General features: G+C 40.3%; 1 protein-coding gene across 1 annotated transcript in view; it reads left to right on the forward strand.

Moving 5' to 3' along the window:
- Window positions 1–22,424, forward strand: part of LOC125452541 (uncharacterized) — a 92,798-nt gene that overhangs the window by 42,260 nt on the left and 28,114 nt on the right. Inside the window, exons 9-15 of the mRNA XM_048531099.2 lie at window positions 7,919–8,021; window positions 11,573–11,701; window positions 12,774–12,959; window positions 14,496–14,746; window positions 18,003–19,160; window positions 20,314–20,425; window positions 21,954–22,073. Coding sequence (XP_048387056.1) covers window positions 7,919–8,021; window positions 11,573–11,701; window positions 12,774–12,959; window positions 14,496–14,746; window positions 18,003–19,160; window positions 20,314–20,425; window positions 21,954–22,073 — 2,059 coding nt within the window. The remainder of the gene's footprint in view (window positions 1–7,918; window positions 8,022–11,572; window positions 11,702–12,773; window positions 12,960–14,495; window positions 14,747–18,002; window positions 19,161–20,313; window positions 20,426–21,953; window positions 22,074–22,424) is intronic.

Below are 22,424 nucleotides of genomic sequence, written 5' to 3' on the forward strand. Positions count from 1 at the left end.
CTGTCCATTTTACATTGGAGCTACAGCAGGGATGCAGGAATGAACAGTCAGGAGGTAAATTGTCAGACACACAATTCCAGAACAGCCATATCCCCCTTCTCCGGGCGTGGACTGAAGTCACAAACCTTAAGGCCTGCCTTCAGTTGATTGATACCTTATTAGGCAATCTCACAAGTCCGAGCATGACTTTCTACCTTAGTTATGGGTCCTGGGATGATTTAAAAAGACCAATCCTGGATTTACACACTGGCACAGAAGGGGAAGCTGGTGATGGATGAGATGACAGGTTTTCTGGCTCAGTCAACTCTGTGATTTACCTCCGCCTGGACCCATCGGAAATACTCAAACTGGTTGTTAGTGGCACGTATGCTTCTTTGCGATTAGGGTGATCTTGAGCAAGGGATTCCCTTGGTGAGGATATGATATTCTTTTATTCACTCGTGGACATGGTTGAGCCATTGATTATTTCCTAAGCTGGTTGCCTGTGAGAAAGTGGTGGGGAACTGCTTGCTTGAACCACAGCAGTCTGTTTGGTGTAGGTACACACACGATGCTATTAGGCAGGGAGTTTCAGTGCCACTGAGGAACGGCGATATAGTCCTAGGTCAGAATGATGAATGACTTGGAGGGGAATTTGCATGTGGTGGTGTTACCCTGTATTGTGTGCCCTCCTTCTAGATGGTAGTGGTCACAGGTTTGGAAGATGCTGTCTAAGGAGCCTTTGTGAAATTCTGCAGTGCATCTTGTAGACCTCTCATGCTACTACTACTGAACATTGGTGATGGAGGGAATGAATACTTGTCAATCAAATCACCCTAGTGAGAAAAGATTGGACAGGCTGGGCATGCTTTCACGGGAGCTCAGAAGACCAAGGGGTGATTCGATTGAAGTTGATAGGATCCTGAGTGATCTTGATAAGGTAGACATGGAAAAGAGGTTAACTCTTGTGAGTCCAGGATTAGGGGACAGTGTTTTAAATTAAGGGTCATCCTTTAAGGCTAGAGGGGAGTTTTATTTTTCTCTGAGAGTTGTGTGTCTTTAGAACAGTCTGCCACAGAAGGTGATCGTGGTGGGTCATTGAATATTTTAAACGCCGATGTAAACAGATTCTTGTTAGGCAGGAGAATCGAAGGTTATCAGGAATCGGTAGAAATGTGGAATTTGAAACACAAACAGCTCGCCATGATCTTCCTGAATGGCACAGCAACTTGAAGGGGCTGAATTACCTACTTATGCTCCTTTGTATGTTTGTATGAATCAGTCAGACAAACAGAGACAAATGAAACTGTAGCAGACTATTCAAGAAACACTTGCAGAGTTGAGCATGAAAGAACGCTGGAATACTTCATTTTCTTCAGTATTGGCAGAGCTAAAGTCTTCGTTCTCTGCTGTGAAGAGATCATGAAAATTCAAACAGAAATGGCTGGATTCAGGATAAATCGAAACTTGAGTATTATTTTTGATTTGGGGTCTTTTAGGGGAAATCTCTGCTCAGGTTATAAAAATGAATGAAGGTCTAAAAGAGAAAGATGAATGACAAGATGATTGAACTCAACCCCATATACATTCCACTACGGAGGAAAACTGGAAATGAGGCAATCCATCTCAACGGACCCCAGAGTTTACAAACCAGGTGGAAAACACACTGACACTTCATCGGAGGCTACACTGAGGATGTTACCCAGCATGGTAACAAAATGTCTGCAAAACAACCAACATCAACAAATGATTGATCTTGCCTGTGTAAAGCTGCACTATTTACTGCTTGTCCTTCAGAGAGGTGTAGACTTTGTTATCACACAAATTGACAGAAAACTGAGAAAATAGGACGACGATCATAAAGAGCGCTACTTATAGAATGATACAGATGGAAACAGACCTTTTGGTCCAACTAGTCCATGCTGACCATATTCCAAAACCAGACTAGTCCCACTTGTCTGCATTTGGCCCACATCCATCTAAACGTTTCCTATTCATGTACCTGTCCAAATGTCTTTTAAATGTTGTAACTACCTGCATCTACCAGTTCCTCTCACAGTTCATTCTGCATGCTTCACATGATAAAATGTCGTTCATATAAAACCAACTCGTCCAGATTACAGGCACCTCCGAGCTTCATATATAACATTACGCTATTACATACTCCAGCTCCCACATTTCTTTGCCCGGGTGTCTTACATAATGTACTGTTTACCCCCAGTTTAAGAAAGGAATTGCCTGTGTTTCACCTGAGGCCAACATTATCTTGCTGCTGGTGTGGTTCCTGCAATTCTAGCCTGCTCTCGTGCATCTGAGGCTCTCTTCAGATTTTGCTATATCTGAAAATTTAACCTAAGGGTTAACTAACTGAAACTGATTCAGTTCTTCAGGCTTTTCTGGCAAGACCAGCATTTGTTGACCATCCCAAATTGCCCTTGAATTGATTGGTTTGCTAGGTCATTTCCAGGGCATTAAAGAGTCAGCCACGTTGCTATGGGTCTGGAGTCACATGTAGGCCAGATATGGTAGAATTTGTTCTCTAAAGGATATTAGTTGAGTTTTTGCTGCAATTGAGAATACATTGACATTGACCAGCTTTCAATTCCAGATTTTATTTATTGAGTTAAAATTCCACTAAATAACGTGGTGGAATTTGAATCCATGACCCCAGAGCATTAGGCTGATCCTCTGAACAGTTGTGCAATAAAATTGCTCTGTACCACTGTCTCTTCCAAGCCACCAATCAGGGAGCCCTGGTGTCACTGGGCTACGTACCTCCCCAAGACTGCATCCAATCTCCAGACAAAAAATATTTCACCCACGCCGACTTGGAAAATTCACTATGGTTTCAGAGCAATTTCAAGGTACAGAAGAAAGAGAATCATATGTTGACCAAGAATGATTTGTGACATTGAGTATCCCAAGCAAAATTTCCAGGCATGATTTCAAAATTAGCAGGTTGCTTTGTGCTGGATGATGTCAAGTTGCTTGAGTTTTGCTGGAGCAATGTTCATTCAGATAAGTGGTGAGTATTCCATCATACTCTTGACTTGTGTCTTGTAGATGCTTGATAGCATCTGTGCAGGGAATTCCAGAATGTGGGACTGGTGCCATAATTGTCAACAGTGGAGCAAAGGAAAGTCAAAATAATGGAATGTTATCAGAGATAATAGGAACTGCAGATGCCGGAGAATCTGAGATCGCAAAGTGTAGAGCTGGATGAGCACAGCAGGCCAAGCAGCATCTTAAGGAGCTGCTTGGCCTTCTGTGTTAATCCAGCTCTACACTTTGTTATAATGGAATGTTAAGCTGGGAAGCAGCCCTGACAGAAGTTATGGAGCTGGAAGATCCATTTATACCACAAGATTTTGCTCTGTTTCAACGGTGTAGAGTGACAATTTAGAGAAGGTACAAGATGAATTTAGAAGATTGTGGAGATTCTAGCGGTGGAATTTAGAAATGGAAAAGGACTGTCCTCGGAATTCCTTTGGCTCTGGTAGCAGATGTGAAATAGTTGTTTTCATGTTCCTTCTCTGTGACTCAAAGCAACAACTTTGATACATTGTGCTGTGCTTTGTATCTCTCCCATATGACAGGACTATCTTTCCTTTGCATTTCTATGAATGATCTTTTTAGTTTTTGCTTGTTCCTTACCTCTTTAGTAATACCTGGATTTTTATAGCAAGTTGAGTTTTTAATTTAAACTGGTTGAGTATCGTTTTAAATTCATGTATTGAACACCAGGTACTGATGTTCCTTCATTCTGGCATTGACATTTGCCCAGTTTACTGTATACAGTCTTGTTATGAGTTTGCATCCAGTAAGATGCTTTACTTGATGCAGTAGTGTTCATATCATCTCTAAAACAAGAAAGTGGGCAGATATCATGGTATTCAAGAATCCAAAAGACATTCATTGCATGTAATCATATGTACAAACATTACACTCATTTAGCACGTAAGTGTCTGGGCTAGTATTAATCTGTTAGATTATAACAGAAGCAAGCTTCCAATAAAGTGTTATGTATCAAGTGATCTGGGCTAAGATGAAGTGTGAGATTTTTACATGCTCAGCTTGATTACTATGATACAGTAATGATAACAGCCTGTCTGTTGAAGGGTTACTGACCATGATACACAACGTAATATTCCCCTTTTTCCAAAGATAAACATCTGTCCCAAATTGTGTATTGGCATGAGTTGTCAACTTGATTATTATACAAATAATTAAAACAGAGTCTATATATGATAAACATTTCAAACTTTAATATAATACCTTTTGCAGACTGATAGGTGTCTTCGTTTTATGATTGTATACCTATCTGAGGAGGTATACATGTTGTACTGGTTTGGAAATTTGGTTGACTGACTGCTGGCTGCTGTCATTCAACTTCAACTTTGTTATAAAGCAGAGATTGATCCCCATCTGAGAACCAAAACCAAAACCCCCAAAGAGGAGTGACTTACCCTACAATCTGTAAAATTGCCTTTCAGCAACTTCTAGTGGTTAAACCAAATAAATCTGTGATATTCACTTTACAATCAACAAGTAACAATTTATCTAACAGTGAACAAATTAACTAAATGATTACAAAACCGAGCAAATCTCTTCTAACCACTAGCTATTCCTGAATAATGAAAGATTCTAACGGTATACTTTTCCAATAAATACACTTCACACTTGTATAGCAAAACAATAAAATTTAGTCTTTCAAAATTACAGACATGTTATATCTCGAATGTTCTGTGTCTTCTCTATTGATTCTTCTGTCAGGAATGCTTTCTCAGTAAATACTTCTGTCAGGAATCTTAGTTCAGAGTGCCACGGTACTGTTGTGAATACCGTGCTCTCTCTAAGAGCTGAGAACTGTTTTCTCTAGCAGATGACAGTTAGTTCAGCTGGTTTTCAACTATCCCCTTCTTTTATGCCCCAATGACATATACATTTCTTACAATTAGATTGGTTTTGTGTTGTCAAAACCAACAAAATTATATTTAATTGGTTTTTGGTAAGTATGTGCTTGGTTCAAATTGGCTAACTTCAAAGCTTACTGTCTTGATAACAAAACAACACTGCTGCTTAGCCTGCTAATTTCACAGCCTCTCAATACATATGTTTCAATATGGCTGCTCTCTGTACTTGCTAACTTTCAAGCTCCTCACACATCTTCATGCAAAAAAAGCACAATCTTTTAAAGGGACCATGCAACGCTTTCCCACCTAGCATTTTACAAACACCCAATTCAAATGTCCTACCTCCCAATCCATAATTACTCCACCCATCTTTGCAACAGCATATAGTCATCACTGTGAGAGTGTTCTTCTCTCTAACTTCACATATGATTGCTGTGCTGTATGTTGGTCAGAACTGGCTTCTGTTCCTTTGCAATGTAGCAGCAGTGTTCCTATGCTAAGAACTTCTTTTTTCCAAGTATTTGTATTTCTAACATGCACGCTCTGCCAATGGGCAGTTAGGCAGTTCTCTCTACATGTTTGCTTGTTGTGTATCTGGATCATATTCCCAGGCTAGCTGCTTTGTCCATTCAATGCCCATGTGTCCCTTTATAATATCAACATAAGAGTTTGTTGCAATGCTTTTGGTAATAAAACTTATTTGTTCTTGACTTTGTATGTTGGAAATGAATGTATCTTCTGTTGGTCCTTCTTAATACTGTCAGATCATCCCTGGATAATAACCACATCCAATTCTTGTATTTGCTTATCTTTGGCAGTCAATTGTTGCGACTGTTCACGCTTAGGCTCTGGCCTAAGTGTGACAGATCAACCTTAAGAATATCTTCAACTTTTCAAGATCAAGAGGAATATCCTGGTCTTTGAGTGGGTTGATTAATTTGTGTGTCAGATGTAATTATCCTGATATTTTAACTTCTATCTCACTTTAACATGAGATTATTGACTGATTTGGTTGCGAGACCCACTATTCTGCCACAGTGTGTGTGTGGATTGAATCTCATGATTGTGAATAGACTGAGATCTGTGAATACCAGTAGTCCTGCCATGGCTGGACTGTTGTTAACAACTGCTTTAGGAAGCCAAGACAAACTTGCAGATTACCTTTGCTGTGTAACACTGCCAGAGCATGGAATTGGTTATCCGTTATATGCTGTGAGACATTCTCTCATTGCTGAGGTACCCGTCTTTCAGGATGTGTAGGGGTAACATGTTGGCAACAGCTCTTGTGTTGACTTTAGCTTTCAGTGAATGTCATTTTGCCTTTTCTGGACATATATTAATGACTGTAAAAAGCTCCCCATGATCTAATTGCATCAATGTGTTGTGTAGTGCCTGGTTTGGAGTGAACGTCATTGGTCGGTTGATATTTGTGCACTACCTTAACATTTTCCTAACTGTTGGTTTTTTTTATTGTGCTATGTTGTTGGCCACTTGTGTTTTGATTTGGGTATGGCTTGATCTTTGGATGTGTGCATGTGTGTCCAATGTCTTTTGGTGCCATATACTTTATGAAGAGCCAGGTAGCTTTTGGGTAGCTGCAGAGCACTTTCTGTTGCAGATTTTGATGGATTGGTGTGATTTGCTGACTGTAACTATACTGTTTCTGGAATCTAAATCATTACAGTGGCAAGTCACTCTGACTTCACATTTACATTCATCCTCAAATAATGTTTCCATGGTAATGCCCTATTTTTCTTGCTCAAATGATCTTTCCTGAAGGATTTAATTAACATACTTGTATTCTCAGCAAAAATAAATTAGCTCTGTTTTCAGGGTGGTTAATGCCAATTAAAAAAAATACAATCTGGATTGACTACCTCACATTCAGTCAGTGGTCAGGGAGAGGAGGGTGTAACAATGATCAAGGAAGGTAAAGGCATCCAGGAAGTACTGCTGTAGGAGCCTTAGCTCTTGAGTTTTTCTAACAGGTTTGAGGTCCTTGCTCCCTGTATAGATGAGAGTGGGGTGCTGTTGGGAGAATGAGCAAACTAACAATGGCACTATGGTATTGGGAGCCATTCAAGACTAGGGAGAAAGAAATGTAGCTGTAATCAGGGATAGTTGAGGGAGTAGACACTGTTCTCAGTGGCCATAATTGAGATTCCTGAAGGTTGTATTGCCTGTCTGGCGTCTGGGTTCAGGATATCTCATTGTGATGCTGATCTTTCAGGAAGCACTGGAGTCGGGGAAGGTCCCGGAGAACTGGAAAATGGCTAATGTAACGCCCTTGTTTAATAAGGGTGGGAGGCAGTTGTATAGATAGATGGGGGTTCTATAGCTCAGATGAGATTGGATTAGCTTAATGGAGAGCAATACATTAGAGAGTAGTCTTTAACAATATAACAATATAACAGTAAGATTAAAGACTCAGATTACCATATATAGCAATAGATAATATTAAAATTCAATAAATTTAGTTTGAGTTCAAAAGAAGCCCAAGCCTGAAGGCATTTCTTGACCTTCTCATCAATCTGTTTTAAAGCGAAATTCTAAGATATGGGCATTAAACCAGAGGTCAATAGATAATCAGTTTATATGCCTCAGATTAAAAAAAAGTCTGAGCATTCTCACTCAAGTGTTTATACAGCACCTTGCCAGCAATAATTCAGATGTGTTTTGCTAAATGAGAATGACTCACTCCCTTACACACCAAAGGTCTTATTCTTCAATGAAAGGTCCAGATGTCCCCCTCATCACATTTATAGATAATTTTAATCAACCCGTTGTGTCACACCTCTAAAGCAGACGTAATTTGATATGAGGCCTCCTGGTTCATGACAGGGACACTACCACCGCACCCCCAGAGTTCCCTAAAATAATCACATGTATCCTTTTGTCACAACACGCTCTGATAAAAATCCTTTAGATTAAGATTCTTCTGTACTTATTCATTTTGTGTAGAAAGCTTTTTTTAAAAAAATCTAATTATGTATGTAACTTTGCTTATTTTCATTTGCCTGGGATAGGATAAGAGCAGCTGTGGAGAAAGTGGAGTTACTGTGGCAACAGGCTCTTGCCAGGGCTCAGCTTTTCCAGAAGGACCTTCAGTGTAGGGAAGAGGCTGAGCAGGTAAAATTCATAAGTGCAAAGTGTTTTATAGTATGACTGCTTTATTCTCTAACTTACTAAAAAGAATGGCAAATGGGAATAGTAATTAAATATTTGTTCTTGAGATCTTTGTGTAGAATAATTCATTGCGTTTGAGTTGATTTTACTGAATAGATCCTCCCTACACCTTGTTGAAGTGTAACTGGGAACAGACAGACTGCTTATACCTACCTGCAAAAAAGCGAAACACTGCAGATGTTAGAAATCTGCAACATACAGAAAATGCTGGAAATGTTCAGGTCTGGCAGCATCTGTGGAGATTCATGTTCTGATCATGTTTCACAGAGGTCACAGAGCTGAAAACACACATGCTGTCTTTCTTTAAATATTTTCTGATTAAGCAGATTAATTCCACCATTTTCTGATTTATTCCTGTGTCTACTCAGTGTAGTATTGTTCTGATAACCGGTTTGATTAATTTTTTTTCTTTCTGTGTTAGTTCATTGAGTGGGAAGGTATTTGCCCAGAGCCATTATCACTAGACTATTAACCCAGACACCCAAGTAGTAATCTGGGACAAACCAAAAGAGCTGTGGATGCTGTAAATCAGGAACAAAAACAAAGTTGCCTCAGGAAGGATCACTGGACCCAAAACGTTAACTCTGTTTTCTCCTCCACAGTTGTTGCCAGACCTGCTGAGCTTTTCCAGCAACTTTTGTTAACATTCTGGGAACCTGGGTTTGAATCCCGTCACGGCAGGTGGTGGAATTTGAATTCCATTTTTAAAACTATGTGGAATCAAAGGATAATAAAATGTGAGGCTGGATGAACACAGCAGGCCAAGCAGCATCTCAGGAGCACAAAAGCTGACGTTTCGGGCCTAGACCCTTCCCGAAACGTCAGCTTTTGTGCTCCTGAGATGCTGCTTGGCCTGCTGTGTTCATCCAGCCTCACATTTTATTATCTTGGAATCTCCAGCATCTGCAGTTCCCATTATCTCTGGAATCAAAGGATGTTGATGGTCACAAAACCACAGCCGATTGCTTGGAAAATCCATCTCGTTTGCTGGTGTCTTTTAGGGAAAGAAACTGCTGTCCTTACCTGGCCGGGCCAACGTGTGACTCCACCCATAGCAATGTGATTGACTCATAACTGGAGGAAATCAGTACTAGCCTAGCCGGTAAATGAACACAATTGTTGTGAACTCTGCCCAAAGGCAGGCTCTTGGCTCGTTGTCAGATTCATCATGATCAGTCTGTCACCAGTAGGAGGCCTTTTGTTAAACTCAGGGACAAAACAAGAAGGCAGCTCCCAAGTTTACATCAGCTGGAAGGGGTATTAAACCCCCACTTGTCAGTATTATACAAAGTTATTTGCTGTCCAACTGAGCTAACGGTCTCCTGTTTAAGTGAAGCTAAATCTGTACTTGATCCTTTTTGTGCCAACGATAGACTGATATGGCAGCTTATTGAGACAGACAACTGAAGGCATCTCCTTTTATGTTTGAATTAAAGCATTGATTCTGACAATAGCTGGTGACTGCAAATGTTACAGTGCTGTTGCTGAGTACCGTACAAAACTTTTTTTGTGTGTGTGGTAATGCCACAGAATTATTAATCCAGAACCTCTGGCTAAGGCTCTAGGAATAAGAGTTCAACTTCCACCATGGCAGATGGTGAAATTTTAATTCAGTAAGCATTTCTGGGATTATCCTGGTGGTGGCCATATACTGAATGATTGATGGTTTTTGAAAAGCCCATCTGTTCGTGAGTGTATGCTGTCCTTACCTGGTCAGGCCTACATGTAACTCCAGACCCACAGCAATGTGGGTGCATAGCACTCTATCTTAACTGCCTTTGCTGATGGGCAAATGAGCACACTTTTAAAATTCTAGAACTCCACGTGACAAGCAGCTTGTTGAGAAATTGGTTTGCTTCGTCTGTCACAGGCTATATATTAAATGTGTATTAAATCTTTGACACTAACTCTCTTTTCATCCCCCTCCCTCTATGGTGCTAAGATGTGCATCCATGTTTTTGCTTCCTGCAAACGTAATTATGCCAGTGTTGGCATAATATTAGCCCCATGTCTTTCACCCTCTGTAACTATCATTTTGTCCAAAGCTTTGTTGCCAGTATCTCATCTTGTAGCAATCTTGTATGTTGTCCACCATGCCTATTATCATTTATCTTCATTGCGTTCTTCTATCCAATGACCTCAAATCTAACATTCATACAGTTGTATTTATATTCCTCCATGGCCTTGCTGTTCCCTACTTCTGCAACTTCTCCAGGGCCACAGACTCTTCCTCTACTCTCTCCTTCACTCTTATTTCGTTGGGGTAGGAGTCACAGTGGATGCCTGATCTGTCTGTTTTGTAGGTTGATGAAAGGGTTAATCAGATACCAGAATTGTTGGAGGATGCAAAATTTAGTGAGAGGGAAGAACTGAAGGAGATCAATATTCATAGAGAAATGGTGCTGGGAAAATTGTTGGGATTGAAGGCTGATAAATTCCCAGGGCCTGATGATCTAAGTAGATGAGGAAGTAGCTGTAAAACTGGTGGATGCATTGGTGGTTATCTTCCAGGAATTTATAGACTCTGGAACAGTCCATGCAGATTGGACAGTGACTGATGTCACTCCAATATTCAAAAAGTGGGGTAGATGAGAAAACAGGAAATTATAGACTGGTGAGACTAACACCGGTATTGGGGAAAATTGTCAAACTCATTGTCAAGGATTTTATAGAAAGCAGTGGCAGGATCAGACAGAGTCAACATGGATTTATGAAGGGGAAATCATGCTTGACAAATCTGTTGGAATTCTATGAAGATGTTAACTCAACTAGTTATAAGGGGACAAAATGTGAAAATTAGAAATTTCCAGTTGGGGATTGGATAAAGCTCAGTTCTAAGGAGCATGGTTGTTTAATTTTCATCTTTCTCTTGTAATCTAGTGCAGTGAAGTCCATCATTGAAGTCTATCGATATCTCCGTTGAGATCAACTTACTTAAAAACAGTGCAGGATTGAATTATTGATAATAAAACAAAGAGTAGCAGATGCTAGAAGCCTGGAACAAAAACTGAAGTTGCTGGAGAAATTCAGCAGGTCAGGTAGCACCCGTGGAGAGAAAACAGTAATGAAAGAGTCATTGAATCATAAAAGTTACTCAGTTTTCTCCCCAAAGTTGCTGCCAGACTGCTGAGATTCTCCAGTAATTTCTGTCATTGAACTGTTGATGTTCCTGGCCTCTGCAACTCTAGTGCTTATTTTATCAGTGAAGCGATCAGGAAGATCCTCATGTTCCTTTCATACAGCATCTACAGTTTTGGAATTCATCACCATGCAGATTTTTTTGTAATTTTAAGAATTATTTGAAACAAAAGTGACATACTTTAAGAACATTCATTGTTAAACATGCTATTGGCCTCGTGTTTAAAAAAATATAATGGAGAAAGAGCAATATGATGTTGTCTAGATCCTCGACACGTTGTGGGGGGACACAGTGAAGATGTCCTTACATAGTGGTTTTGAATGTTACTAATCAATATTCTTTTCTTTGTCTGCAGATTATTGATTTGATCACCAATGAAGGAATGGGAAAGATCCAATCGTACAAATTAGAAATTGCAAGTAATTTGAGCCAAGCAGAGATTCTAAAACTGGATTATGATGTTGCCATTTATAACCCTGCAATGGTGAGTTCGTTTAAACCTGTTTATTTTTCATTATGAAATATTTACAATTTTAAGATCATATTTAATACGCTGGCACAATCGTTATAAAATGGATTGTGTTTAAATGTAATGTAAATGATTCTATATATCAGACTAGTTTGCGGTATTGGGACAGTTGGTTTACATTTGTGCTGAGTGTACAGACTGGCATTCTGCCAGGCCAATGGAAGCCTCAACTATAGGTCAGAGACCCTCTGTCAGTTCAGTGGGGGATGCCTGTTGGAAATAAGTGCCCACTAGGTTCTTCAGTGTCCCAGGCTTTCCCCAAGATTGAGGCCCCTGGCTGCAGAAATGCCATCTGACTAGAACTGCTGGCAGTCCAATACTGGCAGGCTTTCATGCACCCACCACAGCTCCAGAACCACCATTGGATGTCAGTTGGGGAGCAAGAGATGGGATGGGGTGAGCATTGAGAGTTATGGAAGAGAGTGGGGTGGGGTAGTGGTGAAAATTATAGCTGTGAGCAGGTGAGGGGTTTTTCAATAGTCCTCCCCTTCCTTGTGCCAAGACCCATGAATGTCTACTATTAAGGGGCCACCGGCAGGAAGCAGTGAGGAATCCTGATGGTTTTACTTGGTGATCCTCCACAGAGGGAGACCTCTACAGCCTTCACTTAATCCCAGAGGCATCACTCAATTGTGATCAGTGCGAGGAGATTGAACGTCTCTGTTTCATTAATGAGCCTAATTGGCATCCTGCCCACGGCAATTAGAAATGCTGTGCCAGCACCTTTTATGCCTCCAACTTAATCAAAAAGAGGTTCCCTCCCCACGTGGGGATGACCAAGGGCCTCAATTTAGTTGCCATGGTTCCCATCACTATGGGCTAAAAAAAAATTCCACAGCTTTCCCAGACCATTGGCCTTACGTGTGCAGGACGCAAACACTTTGACCAGTGAAGATTTTTCTGAGAAGGCTGACAATTTGCCTCTAATGACATTGATGGATTGTTTTTTAGTCAATTGGGGATTTGGCTCTTTGACTGTATCTTGAATGTATAATGGAACTGTTTGTGCTGTCCATGCGATGTATAGAAGCTGATTGCCGACTCTGAGAGAGTGTTGCAGGATTTGGATGAAATAACCAAAGAAAAACGTGGAGGAAAAGAGGAGGATTGTAAAGAGGAACTGAGCAAACTAAAAGATATGTTCCACATAGCTGTAGAACTGCCCCACCAAACCTTAAAAGCAGTTTATGATTTCTACTACATTTTTGAAAAAGTAGGTAATGTATAACCAATCTGACTGGGCTGAATGTGCGTCTGATTTGAAATAAATGACCTCTTTTGTGAAAGTGAATTTCCTTCTGTGGAATTGGTTTAACTCTGATTTCACCTTGAGTGTTAAATCTGGCTTTCTGTTTTCGATGCTGAGCAATTTCCTGTTGCTTTGACCTTTTAAACATTTTCTCATTCTGGATGTCTGTGACTCTTATGTGTATTTCTGTGTTTACTTCGTATGCCCAGTATTCATTTAACTTTTAAATGTTAGTATTTGATTTTATTTTCATCGAGCAATGCCAAAGAGCCAAAGTAGTTTTACTAATTCACCACAAATGACTATTTCATCTTTTTTCTTAAATAACTTACGGGCTGCGGGTGTCACTGGCTGGTCCAGCATTTATTGCTTGTCCCTATTTGCCCTTGAGAAGATGGTGATGAGCTGCTGCCTTGAACCTCTGCAGATCATGAGCCGTGGGCAAACCCACAATGCCATTAGGGAGGGAGTTCCAGGATTTTGACCCAGTGATTCGATCTTTACTAAATAATGGACTGTTTTATTAAGTCTGAGTAGTTGGTTGTGAACCAGTTCATCTTTGTACCCAAGGTCATTTCTGATATAGCAATTAAGACAAAGTAATTATAGTTTCTTCAAAGAGAGCTTGTAAAGACAAAGACTATGGTACTACAAAGATCAATCCCAGTGCAACCACACTCAATTATCTAAAGCCATTTCAAGACACAAGAACACTAATGTGCTTCTACAGTGAACCCTAATTTGCGTGTGCATTTTTTGAAAGTACTGCAATCTAAACGCCAACTGAATAAGTTTTTTAATGCAGATATTTTGCATCAGTTTGGAGAGAAACTCCACAATTTGGAGTCAGTTTTGGCAATGAATCCATCATTACCAGGGCTGCATGAGCCTCAAATGGACTGCTTGTCTTTTCACACTCGTGGGGAGACAGTGGCATTGTTTGTAGTGTCCGTGGACCACTAATCCAGGCTCCCAGGCTGGTGTTCTGGGAGTATGGTGTTCAAATCTGACCATGGGAGATGGTGAAATTTAAAATCATCTTAAAAAATCTACGGTTTAGGGAAAAAAATAACAGCCTACTGCTGACCCTGTCACCACTCTTGTTTGCTGCAAAAATAACCCGACCTGGTTTGTTAGTGTCCCTTAGGGAAGGAAATTTGCCATCTTGGTTTGTTCTACCTGTGACTCCAGACCTATATTCATCTGGCTCACTCTTAACTGCCCTCTTGACAGTTAGAGGTGTGCAATAAATGCTGGTTGCATCAGAATAGCTGTCTGGCACTGTGCACCCTTACCAAGCCCAATCTCAATAAGGCTGACACTGAACATTTAGACTGTCTCCTTGCTGTCGTTGCTGCTGATGCACCACAGTGTTTCTTTGGTTTCATCAAAATTAAAATTGAACCCCTTGTGTTCAAGATTGATGCTACATTTTAATTCTTTTTAAGTTGAATGTCACCTAGATTTTTAAGAGATTTTTGCAAAATTATTCCTTTATAGGTTGCTGGCTGGTATCATTTACTGCTGCAAGAGATACTTTTTAAGGATGCAGTTGATACTCATGATGCACAATTGTTAGGCTTTCTTCATGAGGCAATGATCTGCCTCAAACCAAGCTGGCAGAACCAGGTTAATCACTTCCTGAAAACAGCTCCAGTTCCAGCCATTGAAGAATTGGTTCAACTCAGGGATTTGGCTGATTACATTCCAGATGCGCTGCCGAGGAGAAGAGGAAAACTGCTATCCCATCAGTAAGTATTGGAATCCTGCTGTATTTTCACAAATATCAGAGAGAAGTATTCCATCAATCCACCAAGCAAGAAGCTTAATGAAGTCCAATCCATTTAAGATGCTGCTTGGCCTGCTGTGTTCATCCAGCTCCACACTTTGTTATCTCGGATTCTCCAGCATCTGCAGTTCCCATTATCTCTGATGCAATTTTAACCCCCATTTATGTACTGCTTAGTTGTGATTAAAATTTGGTGAGACTCTAAAATGTACAGCTAACCTGACTCCTTCAGTCTGCCTGAACTTGTAATTTTGCTGCTAAGAGCTTAATTGTTTGTTTGTTTTCCCTCCTCTGGCCAGTTTTTGTAGTAGGTTGCATTTCTTTCCTACTCCTTAGGGCGGCACAGTGGCTGAGTGGTCAGCCCTGCTGCCTTGTAGTGCAAGGGACCCGGGTTCAATTCCACCCTTGGGGTGACTGTCCATGTGGAGTTTGCGCATTCTCCCTGTACCTGGGTGGGTTTCCTCCGGGTGCTCCGGTTTTCTCCCACAGTCCAAAGATGAGCAGGTTAGGTGGATTGGCCATGCCAAAGTGCCCATAGTGTTCAAGGATGTGCAGATTTGATGGGTTATAGCGGGATGGGTCTGGGTGGGATGATGCTGTCAGAGTCGGTGTGGACTTGTTGGGCTGAAGAGCCTGTTTCCACACTGTAGGGATTCTATGAAAATGCTCTCAATTGTTATTGATCTGCTCTGTCCTAGACAGTCCTTTTTGCTGACATAGTTAGTGTCATTGTACTGACCTATCTCCTACTTCTACAGCAGTATTCTGTTGCATAAACAATCCGACAACTATTGGCCCAACAATTGTGATAGTGAGGGAATTCCAAGAATGACTGCGTAGAATGGGAGGATAATATATCTCAAACAACAGAAGGCACAATTTACGTTGCAGAAATGAAAGTAACAATGGAGCTGATAAAGATGAAGAACTTAGTGTTCTAAAAGAGATATTGGATACACTGGTTATGCTTTTCTGAACTTTGAAAAAGCATTCATTAGATGTGACAATAGGACACATGGACTTTGGGCTAATATGTTAGCTGACAAGAAGAAAGTATGATTGGATGTGACATTTTCAAGTTGGCCAGCAGTAATTGTTGTGGAATGATTCAAAGATTAGTGCTCCAACATCTGCTTTTTACAAAGTCTGTTAATAACTTGGAGATGAAGGGACGGTATTGTGTACAAGTTTATTAATGATACAGAGCTCAATGGAAATATCAACTGTAATGATTACACCAAGTGGCTGCAAAGACAGTTTAGGTGACAAATTGAGTATAATGTGTGGAAGTGTGAATTTTTTTAATGTGAAAATTTTAAATGCTGATGTTTAGAGAGACTTGAGTACATTCATAAAGAGCAAGGAAATGCATGCAGATGCAACAAAGAATTAGGAAGGAAAATGGCATAATAACTATTTTTGTAAAGGGTTTGGCATACAGAGACAGAAATGTCTTGTTACAATTATGCAGCACTCCAGCACACTGAAGTACTATCTTTAGTTTTCTTCTCCATGTTTATGAAAGAATATATACCCCTTGGAGGCAGAACAGCGAAGGTTCATTGGATTGATTGGTTGGTTGAGAGGGTCATTCTGTGATGAACAGCTGAATAAATAGAGCCTGTGCTTTTTGTAGTAGAATGAGAAGTGATTTCATTGAAAATATAAGTTCATGCAGGCACTTGACAGAATAAACATGATCATACCCTTAGTCTGGGGATGAGTGCGTGGTCCCTACATAAAGGAGACAATCACTTGGAATGAAATGGGAAATTTCCTTGCTCACAGGGTCGTAAATATTTTGGAACTCTCTTAACCAGAGAGTTGAGGATGTTTCATTATTGAATGTAGTTGAGACTGAAAGCTTTAGCCTCTCAGGCATCCAAGGGACATGTAGAGCGGCAGCGAAGTGGAGCTGAATTCAAGAATTGGCTGTGATTATATTGAAGGGCAGCACAGGCTGACATGCCAAAGGGACTATATCTCATGTCCAAGTTACAATGGGTGTGTGACCTGGAGAACATGTAAGTAATGCTTTAGCTCTCAGGCCTCAGGAGGTAAAGCTGGAAGCTCCGTTAAAATATGTGTTTCATTTCCAAAGTGCAGGTTGTATAGTGCTTGAATATACCGGCCGCTCAATTTGTCAGTGGTGGACAAATAGAAATTCAGCAGCAGGAATGTCAGTAAATTGTTTAGTTCTGCACTGGATGGTATTGAGCTTCTTGAGCGTTGCTGCACCTGTGCCCAGCAGGCAAGCATGAGACTTCTAGATAATGGAAAGGCTTTAAATCGTGAAGAATAAATCATTATCCCAGTACAGTCACTGTCTGTAATGCTGACTTACCCTGGGTTGACATGACTGGTTCAGTTAAGCTTCTGCTCAGTACATTCAGAGAAATTGTTTTTAAAATGCTTTCAGTGACAAATGTTGAATTCAGTATTAGGGGTCTGATACATGAAGGCGTGTGGTTGGCATGGTGGCTCAGTGGTTAACACTGCGTCCTCACAGTGGCAGAGACCCGGGTTTGATTCCACTCTCAGGTAACTGCCTGTGTAGAATTTGCACATTTCCCACCACCAGCACCCCCCACCCCCCACACCGTGTCTGTGTGGATTTCCTCCCAAGTGCTTCAGTTTCCTCCCACAGTCCAAAGATGTGCAGGTCAAGTGAATTGGCCATGGGAAATGTAGGGTTACAGGGGTAGGGTTCGGGGAATTGATCTGGGCGGGATGCTCTTCATAGGGTCACTCTGGATTTGGTGAGCTGAATCGCCAGCCTCCACATTGTAGGGATTCTGAGTCTATGAAAACCTACTTAACATTTTTCTCCCCCAGCCAATTTTTAAAATGATTGAGGTTTAGTGTTCTCATTTCCTGCCATTAGTGCATGACTGAACATCACTTTATAGAATATGGTGATTCTTGAGGACCAAAATAGTAAAGCCATTTATCTCTGAAAGCAACAACTTTAAGTTTTCTAAGAAAGAATTTGTATTTGTAAGGTATATTTACATGTAGGAAAATGTCTTGAGGCACAGAGGAATGAAAAAAGCAGATGTTTCACCTTTTGAAAATGGACAGGAGGAGTTACTGAAAGTTTTCATGAAGAGAGATAATTTTATTTGGAAATATGTGATGTTTAAGATTGATTTTATCGATGCTTTAATCTAATCAGCTATAACTTTTTGCCTTTTGCCATGATATTTTTCCTTATATAGGTGCTTCGTTGTAATAAAGTTATTGACTTCTCTGGGGAAAGTATTCCTGATTGACTTGGAACAAGCGATTCACTGGCAAGAAATGTACTTAGAGAGACTGCAAAATGCAATGCTTTATCCTGCTAATTCATCTGTTGACACCAAGATCAGTGCAAGTGCTGATAAGGCTCTGAAAACTGTCAGTGATGCACATGTTATTGAGGAACAATTCATTGAAAGCAAATTGCAGGAGGCAAAACAAGAAAATAGCTCTGAACTATGTGCATCCACAGTAGAAAAGCACTCTCCCACAAGTGAGAAAACAGAACAGAGTAGGGGTAATCTTGACTGTGACCAGCTGCAACTAACATCTTTTCTATCCACTCATCAATCTGTTGTTGTTCAAACTGACCAAAAAGGCAGAGCATTAACCAAAAAAAAACCATCGTTAAGTGCTTTTGACCCTGGAATTGATGGTGCTGGGAATTGCAATTTAGAGACTGGAAATGTAAAATTCAAGTCTGAAGTACCCAATAGGGACTGCCGGGTAAAAGGAATCTCTGAACTATCACTTAAAACTGTAGCAGCAAAACAAAATGAAGTGGATAAAGTTTGTACAAATGAGTCTGATGATTGGCTGAGTTTTGAGCAATTTGGGTTTGCTGATCTCACATCCATATCATGTGAACCCCTTTTGAATTCTAACACAAAGACTTTAAATTTTGAGATAAAAGTGAGCCGTTCAGCTAGTTTGCCTAAGAATCCTTGGATTGGCTTGCCTATTGAGAATCTTGAAAAGTCTTATGTGGTCACAATCACCCCCAAACAACCAACTTTGGAAACGTGCCTCAGATATAAAAAAGCTGGAAGCTGTAACACGGTGCGTACAATTGAAGAAAAGATCGGGGACCAGCTTACTGTTACAGTTCCAGGAGAGAACAGCTTTGGGGCAATGGCAGTCCAGGCGAAATCTCCAGAAAAGGAACAATTTTTAATTTTTGAGGACTTTGATCTGCAGCCTGTTGAAATAATTGAATGCGCACAGATCGGCGAGGACCAGTGTTTGAATTCTACCACGCAGATTGATGAAGACCTTAAAAGGGAGATCCCAGCAACTTTTTGTGATAATTATGAACTTTGTAGACCCAAACGATTTCTGGAGGAGAGTAAAAATGAAAGGTATTAAATTGTTACATACATCTCCATCCCACCGTCTCCTGAACCACTCCCAGATACTACTTTGGACGTTCATCTAATGGACTGAAATCCCTCTCTCATTTCTCAATCAAATGGGATCCAACAATTATAATACAGAACAGGCCAAGGCTGTTCAGTCTGATGTAGTCTTATAGGAGAACTACCCACTCAGTTTCGTTCCCTATCCTTCCCCGTACCCCCTGTAAAAGTGCAAATCTTTCCCTCTGGGAAGGTTGTCTAATTCCCTTTGAAAGTGTAAATTACATTTGTTTCCATCACTCCTTTTTTTAGTTCAAGCAGTGCATTCACTATCATTACCCTTTTACACAGCTTATTTTATCTCCTTGCCTTTTGCCCGCCACCTCAAATCTGACTCTTCTCCGATTAGAAACAGCCTCTCCTTCATGACGCTGACAAAATTATTTTATGATTTTGTGCAGCTCTATTAAATCTCACCTTCACCTTTATCCAAAGAAAAAGCACCTCCATTCTCTCCAACAGAATTCTCCCACTACCCCACCCAAGGCTTTGTTAACTGTGGTAAAGTATGGTCCTTGGGTAATGTAATTTGAGTGAGTTTTGCAAGGGTACTTCAAAATCTGCAACACCAAAATCTTGTTTTGTTACTTTGCTTGTTTATTATAACATTGACCTAAGTTTGTCAATTATCTTCTTAAAAATGGATAGGTCTTAATCACTGATGGGGTGTGCCACAAAACCATAGCACGTAATTTTGCCCTACCATTTTCTCCATTTAAGTCCAATGCTGCTTTCCACTGATCTGGTAAGACACGATGTTATTTGGAAGGTGAGGCAATGCTTTCTGTACAGAGAATTAAAATCAGAAGCAGTCAGCACAGCATATTCTTGTTCACCTCTGGGACAGAGTAAGAAGCCATTTAGCAATTAAGTTCCTCAAGGCTCTGCTTAATGAAAAGGAATGTAGTGAGAGATGATTCAGAAAGTGCCAGGCTTACTTAGCAGCTTGGACAGCATTTGTGAGAGAATTTGTCATTTCGGGTGGGAACCCTTTGCTAGAGCCAATTTCTTTCTCGCCAGTTTTAATATACAGTACATTATGTGCAGAACTTTTTAATGATCGCAACCATGACTTTCTTCCACTTCTCATGTGCAGAGATCATGCTGCATTAACTGAATCAAAGCTGTGTGACAGGGACATGATGGAACAGGAGAAGCTGCAGGATGATATTGAAAAGCTTCTGCTGAGGACAGCAAAGATTTTAGAGGTAAATGTGAAATATTTGTGTGTGATTGAATCATTTCTTTTTAATTATGTAATACATGTGAAATTGAACGAGGCAGCTGAAGGCTAAGATGCCACGGGTTGGAGTGGAGAAGGTGGATGTACCTGAGAGTCATAGAGAACGGAGTAGAATGAAGGGCTGAGTGAGTTTGCAGAGTTAGGATGCTCTAAGGCCATGGAGTGATTTGTCGATGATGACTAAGCTCTTGCAAACAAGATTAAGGTGACAGTCAAGATAGGTCAGCAAGGATGGGTGTGTGGGTGCAAGGATGTGTGACAGGATCCGAGTTGTGAACAGTTTGCAACTTATGAAAGTTAAGAGCTTAACGGCAGAGAATGCAAGTGTTGTGGAAGCGAAGTCTCAAGGTGATGTTGATATGGTTAAGAGGTTTGGCAGTAGTGGAGATAAAGTCAAAGTGGAGATGGACAGTGTTGCAGATGTAGCAGTAAATCAATTTGAATGGGATGTCTCATATCACTGCCTCTTCGGTTTTTAAAGGATATTTAGATCTGGTTCAAATTATGATTCTAACAATGTGAAAGATTGGTTGTGCAATACATCTGTTATAAACTATCCCATCAATAGTTTTACTTCAGTGTTTAACATATTCTGTGATCCTGTCCATTCCCGTAGGAGATTCATGGCCTGAATGTTGTTCCATGGCCACCTGGCCTCTTCTAGTAAATGTATTCTGATATAGAAAACATGACCAGTCATTTTGTGCATACAAGATCCCACAAACAGCATTTGATTATGTGAGAAAGCCTGGTTGTTTCTCATTTAAATCCCATTCAACCTGAAGACCAAATTTGAGGGGCATGTGACCAGAGCAGGAGAACTGGAAATAGTGCTAGTCAATGATCAGAAAGCCCTCTGACATTGATTGAGGATAAAAGGAAATCTGTTGGAAGCTCTGTTGTGAAATAATAGCATCAGATTGATTGCCGTATAGGTGGTCAAACTGTGAAAAAAGAATGGGTGCTTATAGAAAATGGGCAGGAATAATAACCATCCAGGTAATCAGGATGCTGGTGGGATTATAGTGGGTAAGGGTGAAAAGATGATTACACAAGATTCGGGAAGGACTGAAAGGAAAGCGTGAAATTAAAGGATGGATGGAAAATTGAAACATAATTATCTTAATTATCCATGTTAAGCTATATAGCAATGTAACATTAAGCAATGCTGGCACACACATGGGTATAATTGAGAGGACAGGGAGGTGACCTGAAGAGGACTGGCACAGACTGAATATGTCCCGTAAAAGTTGGGCATAACTATAATACCCATGGACCTGCAATGAAACACTTATTGTCTGGTAGAGGTGAGTAGAGTTTAAGGCTTTGGCTTTATCAAATCTGACTGACCCCCTGTGCATCTTCATCTTTATTTGAGATAGCTACATCCTCTGAGCTAGCATCTTCCTCTTTGTTCTCAGTTGAACACCAACAATCTGAGTAATAACACCAGTTTTACAAATTTTAACGTTATGCTATTTTTTTGAATCCAGGAAGAAGAAGATGTGCTTAGACAAGAAGAAGAGCTGGAGCTTCTTTTGCAGTTGGAAGAGAGCAAGTGCTACAGAGTTAATGAAGTGAACAGCATAGGCTCGGACTTGCACAATGAGAAGGTAGTCCTCTCAAATATTTTCACAGGAGTTTTTATGATGCTCAGTAGCCAGATATTTGTTTCACTTAACGTAAATCTGATTTGGCAACATGAAAGCATTGTTGAATTCCAAACATTTCTTCAATAGTTTCATAACCTGTGTAAGATACATTCATAGCGTTGTCCTTTCTTTGGATTGTGACGGAAATTTGCAGGACTGATCTTCTGAACACATTCCCCCTGCAAGCACTTTATCTATCTGGTTCACAAATATAGATAACACTTACTATCTATGAGAATTAACACAGAAAATTGAGAATATTGTCTGCAAATTTCTGAAATGCAATACATTGTCCCTCATTTGGAAAAGTCA

Source organism: Stegostoma tigrinum, chromosome 4, assembly GCF_030684315.1.
Source record: "Stegostoma tigrinum isolate sSteTig4 chromosome 4, sSteTig4.hap1, whole genome shotgun sequence".
Lineage (NCBI taxonomy): Eukaryota > Metazoa > Chordata > Chondrichthyes > Orectolobiformes > Stegostomatidae > Stegostoma > Stegostoma tigrinum.